The sequence below is a fragment of the Corvus kubaryi genome, unplaced genomic scaffold (assembly GCF_017639235.1).
Source record: "Corvus kubaryi isolate FWS band 111438036 unplaced genomic scaffold, C.kubaryi_AGA036_p1.0 37300, whole genome shotgun sequence".
Classification (NCBI taxonomy): domain Eukaryota; kingdom Metazoa; phylum Chordata; class Aves; order Passeriformes; family Corvidae; genus Corvus; species Corvus kubaryi.
Genome location: NW_024581093.1, coordinates 13,503,372 through 13,513,248, shown reverse-complemented (window position 1 = coordinate 13,513,248; position 9,877 = coordinate 13,503,372). Strand labels below are relative to the sequence as shown.

The window sequence follows — 9,877 nt, the reverse complement described above, 5'->3', positions numbered from 1 at the left end:
GAGGCCATAATTCATTAAAACCCAAGGTGCATTTATCCTGCTTCTTCCCGTGAGCAGGGATGTGAAAAAAGGGGAGGAGAGAAAAAAGAAAACAAGCAAAGAATTAATTTTGATTTGAAACTGATCTATGGTGACAAGGGGCATTTGGTTTTGTTGAAGTAACTAGAAGTGGGCAGTATTTCAGAAGATATCTAAATAAATCTTTTTTAAAGGGGTTTCGCTCCCTCTCTCTCTCTCCCCCTTTCTTTCTTTCTCTCAGTTTTCCTCTAATTACCCATGTCTGGTAGTCTTGGATCTCAACCCCTTGTTATTTAAAATACATATTCATGGAACTATATTTTACAGTTGCACTGTTCTGGTTACAAAATAGCTTCTACTTTTCTAGGACATAATTTCATTTTGTTTAGCCAAGAATTCATTAAAGAAGCTATAAATAACCTCCTTTAAATATTTAGCCATGAATAGAGGGTGGACTGGCATTGATGGCTTATTTTAGTACTAATGCAATATGCTTTAAAAAAAAAAAAAATCCGCATTTGAGCATGAATCAAGTTAATCATTAACACTTTCAACGTGACTCTCAGGATGTGCTGGGAGCGGCGCTTGCCCCCTCGCAGCCGGCGAGGCGCAGCAGGGCTGCACAACTTTCCCTGCAGTTCTTCCTGGAGCCAAACACAATTTGCTCTGTCCTGAGGGGGAAACATGGCCCCGCAGCTGAGGTGGGCTGCTCCCCCAGCAGCGACCCCAGCTGCCGGCCCCTCCTGCTGCCACACTTGGCCAGCGTTTTCTGCCCATGAAACCACACTGGCTTCCCAAACTGCTAGTGGGAACAGGAGTTGCACAGAGTGCCACCACTTACTTCAAGAGTCACCTTAGAAAAAATGTCCCAGTGCTTCCACCTCCCCTTCAAACACAGAGAGAAGAGTGTTGAAACAAGGGGGAGCTGGTGATTCTGTTCCAATGCACAAAGCCACACCATGAGCTCATCTGCTGTGATCTGAGAGCAAAGGATCCGGGTGTGAGGCGCAGTTAGTTCACAGGAAGGTGAGGAAACAGCATTAGCTGATGCCCTGCTTGCCAAGGTTTGGAAAATCAGATGCTGATGGCTCTCAGGCTGCCCATTTACCAAGTCACAGTCTCTCCTTACCCCTCCCAAGTCTTCCTGCCTCACTTTTTAGGCTGTGGCTCAATGGTGTAAACTGGAGAGCACCATCAGTTTAAGGTACTCCAGCTCCCCATGTCTTCTGCCATCGTCTTCCCTTGTCCTTGCTCAACATACAACCCCTCCAATTGTGCTGATACAGATACGCTGAGATTAGGAAACTCACTAGGTTCAAAAAACCACACACAACTATTGAAAAGAAAATAAAACCAAACCCAGGAGTTTGTTTTTAAACCCCATCTCTGTCACCTACTATCACTCAAGGGGTAGCCCCCACAACAAAAGCTGTGTCAGCAAAATGAGGGGGTGGCAAGAAGACTGGAAGGAGCTGCTGGGCAGGGAATCCTGAAGCCAGGACTGCTCTCAGTCATGAGAAGGATACACCAAACTGCACCCTGAGTTCTGCAGTGTTGCATTTTGAAATAAAGCTGAAGCATTAAGACATTTTTCCTTAGTGCTGACTCCCTCTGGGCATTCCCAAGACAATTACAATGTTTTCTGAGTATACAAAAGAACTAGGAGATTTTGCAATCAAGAGTCTGAGTTTATGCTTCTCTCCTTAAGAGCATTCAATTTCCATGGACATTCATTAGCAGGAGGTTAAAACACAATGGCAGAAGAGAATGGACTGCTTTTATGTCCATGTGGTAGTAAACACTTCAAGCTAGAAATGCGAGTTCAAAATAAAAACCTCTCTGTGGTGCTTCCAAATTAGTAGTAAAGCAACAAAAAACACACAAATTTCACAGCTTTTTTACTGAAAATTTAATTTTACAAAATACCCTTTTCCATCAAAGAAACTTCCCTGCAATGTACATGAACCTGGCATTTTATAGACCTGTACAGTGAGATATCAGAGAGGTTTGAAAGAAGGAAAAAAACTTTTAGCAGACACCTAGCTGCAAAACCTACAGCAATGTGAATACAAGTGTGTCTTAAAATGCTAAAGCAAGTAATGCAATATAATTGGTGAATCTATTTGAAATGTGAAAAGTTTCCTTAAAATGGTCCATATGGTATGTAGAACATCACAGCTGGCACAAAACTGCCTGTATTTAGGTTTAAACACAAAAACAATGTATGTAAGGAACAGCTTTTGAAAAAGAACCCAAGTGCTGCTATCATAAGGCAAACATATACAAAGGTGCTGACAGCACACAGGGAAACCGACAAAATAAGATGAATACTCAAGTGTTCAAACACTGAACTGTTTGTTTTCCTAATGCTGCCAGTAAACGTTGAGGAGATAACTGGTGCCAAATTACCACAGGACACCCTGGTAACTGGGTGGGTGCTACGGAGAGGCTTTATATCATCTCCAGAGAGGTGAAACCAGGCAAGACTGCTCGTGCTTGGGCTTGGCAGCACCTACTGAGTCTGCTGCATCCTGGAAGCTTTGAATTTGGAAATCCTCTTGATAGGTTCTTCTGGGGCGTCGGACAAAAGTTCCTCTGATTTGCGCTCCAGAATGGTCGGCAGCACTGGGTGAGCAAGGACTGGGTGTGGTATTAAGGAGGGAGACAAAGGCTCTTTTTCTATGACAGTTCCAGAAAATGCCTACAACAGAAAAGAATATTCAGAATGAGCTAATAAAATGCAAATGTGAAGCTCTGCCCATAAGGTCATTACCCTATATTAGCCTGATTAGAATTGTTATTTCTTCTAATCAAAAGTAAAGAAATATCCTTAAATCAATGATTGTTGCCTGCATAAGTAACCACACTGTAATTAACCTCAAAATAAAGCTTGTTCAAAGATGACTGAATGAAAGACAGTGTCTTAAAAGTACTACTTAATCTCATTCCTACTGCATAAATGATGTAAAAATTTGCTTCCTCACTGACACACGCTCAAGAAATAAGACAGCTGATGTAATACACAGTTTCGTTTTGGATAAGAAATGCAGAGACTTTGCAAAGTTGATGTCAGCATTTCCATCATACGTCATTGTATGACTTAATATCTCCTAACTGCATCAAGCTGAAACACTGCACACAAACCCTCAAGCACGTATTTTGTTTGTTCTTCCTACCAAATATGATCAAAAAATGGTGAAAGCAATTTATATGTAAGAGAACAGCATACTCGCTTCCAACTGTCTCTCTGTAAAAGGCCTAACAAAAACATTTAATGTTTAAAAATTATAATTTATATGCAGCCAATTATGTGACAGTCCTTTTCAACTTAGCAAAGGAATGACCATGATTCTTGGAAAACACTGGGAAACATGCAGCTCAGAACTACTTTTCATAAACATAATTAAGAACCAATCACTCCACTATGTATTGAAAGCAGAAAATACAGAATGCCCAAGGACAAGGGGAAGCAGCTCACATCCAAGGTCTGATGCTCATGCCGGGCACAAAGGAATGCACACCAGATTTAGTCACTATGCTTAGTTCTGCTATTTCATAACTCAGTTACCAAAAAAAACAAAGCAAAACAAACCAGCCATTCTCTTCTTGCAGGACCTGCAAAAAAAGCAGTGCTTTTTTGTTTTCTGCTCCAATAGCCCAAGTGTGCCTAAAGCTGTGCCGGTATAACTCTGTTAATCTAACAAGAAGCTCATTTTCAAAAACAGGTAAGCAAAACACAAACTAAGTGATGGTGGTAAAATTAGAAATAAAAAAAAAGTTAGTGTGTTGCAAATGGTAATGCAGAAATAATGTATTTCAAACACCCACAAAAACAACCAAAAGCAAAACAACAGCATTTAGGGAGGCACATCTGACTGGAGTGTTTTGCTCAATCTCCTTCAGTTGCTTAGAAAATACATTACATTGTAGAGAATAATCATGCCAGGTTCAGGTAACAGACTGATGGATAACATTTAAAGTGTACTTAGATGTTTTATAAAAATATAGCAAATGTATTCCAGAAAGTATACAATGTAGAGTGCTAACTTGAATGAATCTTCACATCCTGCCTGGGTTCATCTGTAGCTGTTTGTATGAAAAATGGTGATAAACAACAGCTTTCATGAGGAATTAATTTCTTGTCAAAAATAATTTTTGTAAAAACAGTGTTTCCATTGAACTTGCCCATTGCAGTGGGAACCACTGAAGACTCAAGTTTTATCTAGTTTGAAAAAATTAGTGTTATTACAAAACAAAAATGAGTATGCCATGTCATGAATTTCTACATTTAATTCTTGTATTCACCCAGTCACTAAAGCAACTGTACACTTTCCCTTATGTCATACAGTTTTTATTTTATGATGAAGCCCTGAACTTTCCAGAAAATGTGTGAACAGATTTGTTTGGGATCACTAATGGCCTAGTCTGGAATAGGATAAGTAGGGGTGCAATGCTTCCTTCCACCAGGCAATTTCTCTGCTATTGGCACGTCAAAATAGTAATTCAGCTGATTATCTGTGTGTTTTAAAACTTGAAACAGCCCCTGGAAATTAGCTGTCTAGTAGTGCAACACAGGTTAGAGAATCACTTCTTCCCTTTCATCAATTACAAAGTACAGATTTTCCTCTTTTTGTCTAAAATCCGGCTGTATGTCCTGCAGTGAAATGGTCAGGATGATCCAGCACACAGGACACTGGTTTTGCTAACACCAGCAAGTGACTGGTTTATCGATCTTTATGGAAGAGCGTCAAGTCCTGGGGAAGCCACGTGAGCAGCTCCTCCCCTCTGCCCCCAGGATGTGTGTGACAGAAGCCTGTCACCTAGTATGTCCTTCTGAAGCAAACTAGGTAGGAGTTAGAAAATTATTTTAAAGAAATCAAACTGATGGTATAGGCAACTACAGTCATTAGATTTCTCATTTTTATCCCTGCCAACAATCAATAATTAATTAAAAACTGTACCTCGGTTGTCCCGGAAGAGGGAGGAAGCTTTTTCGGTAGCTGCTGCTGCCCTTCCTCCTCCTCTTCCTCCAGAATGCCTTCGCTGTTGTCACTCTGAGTAGCTTCATCACAGCTAATACTCCTCTGAACTCCTCGTCTGTCATCAAACTCAGCAGCACTGTTCTCACTGGTATCGCTACAAACACTGTTCTCTCTGCTTCGAGACTTCAGAATTGATTTACGAGGGACATATTCTCCATTCACAACATCAACAAAGACTCTATAAAGGAAAATGTTAGCTTTAATAAACCATTTCAGGATCAGATGACAAATTTACAGTGATCTTGCTTTGTCTTCTGTACAAATTAATTATGATGTGCTTTCCCAACTTTTTGCTGCAGAATCACAATACTGTACCTTCAGAGGCACTTTATTTACCAATGTACAAGAATCAATTCTGCAGTGAATGCTGTTATGCCCTTTATTCAAGCATTAAGTTGGTACTTTCTTTCAGCACTGTATGTATAGCTCTTCGAAAAATGTTAGAAAACAATAAGGTGTGAGTTAGGAAAAAGTTAGAAAGAAGGTAAACTAAATTATTACCAGGGTTGTTTCTGTAAAGAGAAATCAGAAGATCACAATGTGGGAATGTTTTCTAGAGTTAATTCCTTGTCAAATGTAGAATACAAAAACAAATACTTGAAACATTCATTGCACATGGAAAGGATGGAGCTTTTTCCTGACAAGTGTCATAATTTGCTTTCAATTAGAAACAAAATTTTAAAAATCAGCTTTTAAGATCAGATCAACAGGAAGACACTTCTCAAGTATTAACAGACTGTGAACTGACAAAGATGGCTCTTGTGCTCCCTCTCCATAACTTGAGAAAGTCAAGGGTGGGTGGAGGAGAATGAGAGGACCATGCCAATTTTATCAAACTCATAAAGGAAAAAGCCCAATGACTGGATGAATTTTAAGGGTGTTATTTGTTTCTAGCAGCTTTATTGATCAGGCACTTATGGAAATACATCTCTACAGAAGATGGAGTTCCTTTGCAGAGCTCAGGGAGAGCAGCACGAAACAATCTTTTGCTCATCTTCAACCCCAGCAGCTGCAATTAGAGAATGTGGTTTTACTTTTCACACTTTGTGGCATGTTTAACATATTCAGGTACCCAAATATACAGACATACAGTGGGATTTTCACAAGCACTTCATCAACCCATCCAATAGGTGTCTGTGTTTATCTTTACAGACCTAAATACTTGTTTTATCTCTCCTGTCACCTTAGCTTAGTGTTTTCTACAATCCCCTAAGCCCAGCACTGTTTTTCAAGCTCTCTGTGTGTGGGTGTCATACAGGCGAGTAATATTTTTTATGGAGAACAGAGAAAGTGTCACACTGAGGCCAGGGAGAGGGAATGCAAGAGAAACTACGCAAGCAAAGAGCTGAGTATGTTTTGAAGAGACAGAAAGGAAGAGACAGAACCCAGCAAACTGATAACCAGGAAAGCAGGACTATTACAAGTGGTAGCTCTGGTCAGTTCTGTCTGAAAACAGAGAAAAAAATGGCAGCGAATTAACCAGAATACATAACATAACTGCTGCATTCCTTCCTGAGGATGGTATGTACTGGCAAATTTACCTCAATTTCAGAAGCTCTGAAAAAGCAGGTAAATGACAGACTGCTATTTGGAAAAGGAAGCATTAAGCTCAGAAATATTTTATGGATATGAAAGCACGGAAACCATGCAGAAGGCACAAACTTTCATTTTTAAGTAGTAAATTCAGTTCCAGCTGTTTCTTTCAGGAAACCATAGGCTGGGTTTCACACTCTCAGTGGACAGAAATGAAAGGAGAAGGTCTCCTCAGGGGAAAGCTCCCATGCTAAAGCCATAATTTACCCACCGGTAAATGTCTGCTGGGGTTTTGATGTTGGGCAGCTCTGGAGTTGCATGGCCATTGCCACTGCTGTTCTTCCTTTTACGCTTGGCCTCTTCCTTCTTTTCACTGAATTTCAAAGTAGTATTTTTTCCTGTGTTTATTCTTACCTGAAAATTGAACACAAATGATGGTCTAGACCATAAAATCAACAATCGCCAGGAAGATCAACTGACTCCTGACATTCTCTTGCCCAAGCAGATGGGGACTAGGAAGCATAGGTAAGTTAAACAAATGTATGAATGGTAACATTCATAGTGTGAACTGTTTATTCTCTACCACTTGCACTAGGCTGGGGCATTTCTTTGCACTAATGTGCACATATTTTGCATATAATATATGACAGTCTGCTTATTCAAGCTCTGCTCAATAGCTGAGCTGTTCAAAGGTCAGTTTAAAGGCAAGTAAGAAGTCATTAAAAAAACTCCTACACAGGATACTGCCTTTTACAACAGCCAGAAGCCAGAACAGCAAGGCAGACATTTGAAGATCTCTTTTTTAATACCATATTTAGGACTGCAGGATCTAAACAGTGGGTTTTAATCATTTGAAAAAAAAAACCCAAATGTCACCTCCAGCTAGCACTCTACTGCATCTACAGATCTAAAATTTTCAGGTTTAGGTATGGCATATATATTTTATGTAATCTCTTGAGCAAAAGATAAAAATTAAATAAAGTACAAACCCTTTTAGGTTCCACAGTGTGAGAGAAAAAAATAGTTGGAACAGAGTTATCTCCAACATCTCTGTCATCTTCATCATCACTGTGATAGTAAGTAGAGCCATTAACTTGGCCCACAAACAAGTCTGAATTTGCTAGTTCTTTATGGAAGTCGCCCTGAGTAATACAGTCTTCTGCCCTCCATGTCCCGTTCACATCTATCCTATTATCTTCCTTCTCCTCTTCAGAAGAGGTTTCATCTTCTCCATTTGTCTCAACTGTATCAGGCATCCTATGGAATGAAAAATATCTAAGTGAACAGAGGGAATTCATGCTCTTGAGAGACACAAAACACAAAATCATGAACTAGCCTGCATATAACTTTCTTTACCCAGGTACTATATTTTTGGACAGACTGTGGAACTTCTTTGTGCCCTGTAACAATGACTGTGTCCTTCCCACATCAACTGGAAATACCAAAGCTGTGACATCATGGCTAACAACCCATGAGGATCAGAATAGATCTAAGGATGTCATTGAGCATTAAATGTATAACTCCCACATGGAAAACTATGGATTTTCATAGCTTGTGGGAAACAAATTTCACTTCTTCATCTTAAAGAAAAAACACCAGAATGGTGGACTGCTGTGGTTGCACAGAGGCAGATTTTAGCAGCTCTGGTGTTGCAGTGCATGCTTTGCTCATGTTCCACCCTTCTTCCACCTATTATAATTTTAATTCCATCTGTCTAGTCAGCTACTTGCCCTGCTGGTGAGATCCTGTGTGTGCCAACAGCGTCACACACCTACAGCTCTCTGAACTCCAGGCCTGCCTGTGACACAGCAGCACGGTACCTGTCAAGTTCGCCAAGGATCTCTTCTTGTCTCTCGAGCTCTTCTAAGCGGGCCCACAGTTCCTCCTCTGACTGAAAACGGCCCATTGATTTTGTATCACTTCCATTTGCTGGAAAATCTACCTCAAAAACATTTGATACTTTTGGCTTTGAATGAGGTCTGTGAGCAGTTCGGTATTTTCCTGTGTAACAAAAAGCAAGATGCGATTACTAAGGCGACTGACCAAAAAATCCAACCAAAAAAAATCCAACAAAAAACATTCGAGGGGTGGGAAAAAACCCACAAAGGAACTACGGAACATGGGCAGAACATTTTCCATTTCAAATTATTGTTTAACTGTTTAAGTGAAACTGTCAATGAACCAGAGCACCAGCACAGGATCATAGTCTCCGGATGTCACAGAAATACCGAGGCAAAGCAGAGATGTTTATTTACAAAGCAGGAGCCACTGATCCTGTGACAGTTTTATTACAATGTGGGGTTTTTCACCTCTTGTGCCAAACAGTAGATTTTGATTTGATCTGATAGATACCAACATGTGAATGTGACATTTACTCACTGTCCCATTAACAGCACATTTTATTAACTGGGAAAACAAACCTAGTTTGTATTTCAGTTCATTTTTTAACAGTCACCTATATTTAAAAAGCAGTGTCTTATTGTTTTGGATTTTTTCTTAAATTTATAATGAAGACCATTAGAAACTATCTCCAGAATCACCTGGAAAATCTGATCAAAATCCAGCCATTATCAATCACTTACTTGGTGAAAAAGACCCACTCTGAAAATCATACAAAAACCTGCCTTTAAGAAATAATAAACCTCATTTAAAGTTTCAGAGGTGACCTGAGATACACACTTGTGAGCACATGGTAGTCAGTGACAAGTTCTTGCTGGCATTTAAAAGCCTTGCTCCCTGGTAAAACAGTGCATCCATTGAGGATGGGGAATACCTTCTCCTGTTTGAGTGCTGTCTGGCACATAGGGAACAAATCCTAATGCTTCTGATCTGTCTGGGTGAAGGACAGGCCTGCATGTTTAACCCCCTCTCCCCAAGACCAGCAGCTCCCAGGGGCACTGCCTGTTCCTGACAGCTCCCAGGCAGGCTCCCAAGGAAGTTCCCTGCCCTCTGCCCACTACCACCCCGCACAGCTCCTGCACCTCCTCACAGGAATGAGGACCCATCCCCTTCCACCACTGCCACAAATGCAGTGGGACTCCAGCGGCTCTGTGGGTCTTTATGAAACTGCTTTGTGATTCTAATCAACAGTAATACAATGGCTTCATTACTCAGCATCCTTCATGTTTTAAAACTCTATTAACCAACTGTGCAGCCATTTTTTTTAAATTTTAAGAACTCATGGCTTAAAGATATCCTTATTCAAATACGTCAGCTTACACTTTAATCCTGAGTTAAATACAAATTCAACAGCAACATTAAAAAGCAAACAGGTGACTGCAAGT

General features: G+C 40.3%; 1 protein-coding gene across 2 annotated transcripts in view; it reads right to left on the bottom strand.

The window, feature by feature from the left end:
* Positions 1 to 1,899: 1,899 nt before the first annotated feature.
* URI1 (URI1 prefoldin like chaperone) overlaps positions 1,900 to 9,877 on the bottom strand; it is a 41,332-nt gene continuing 33,354 nt past the window's right edge. For both annotated transcript variants that reach the window (XM_042027595.1, XM_042027594.1), the window contains exons 7-11: positions 8,414 to 8,594; positions 7,583 to 7,850; positions 6,865 to 7,007; positions 4,980 to 5,238; positions 1,900 to 2,719 (exon numbers count right to left, since the gene is read on the bottom strand). In XM_042027595.1, coding sequence (XP_041883529.1) covers positions 2,531 to 2,719; positions 4,980 to 5,238; positions 6,865 to 7,007; positions 7,583 to 7,850; positions 8,414 to 8,594 — 1,040 coding nt within the window. In that variant the 3' untranslated portion in view covers positions 1,900 to 2,530. The remainder of the gene's footprint in view (positions 2,720 to 4,979; positions 5,239 to 6,864; positions 7,008 to 7,582; positions 7,851 to 8,413; positions 8,595 to 9,877) is intronic.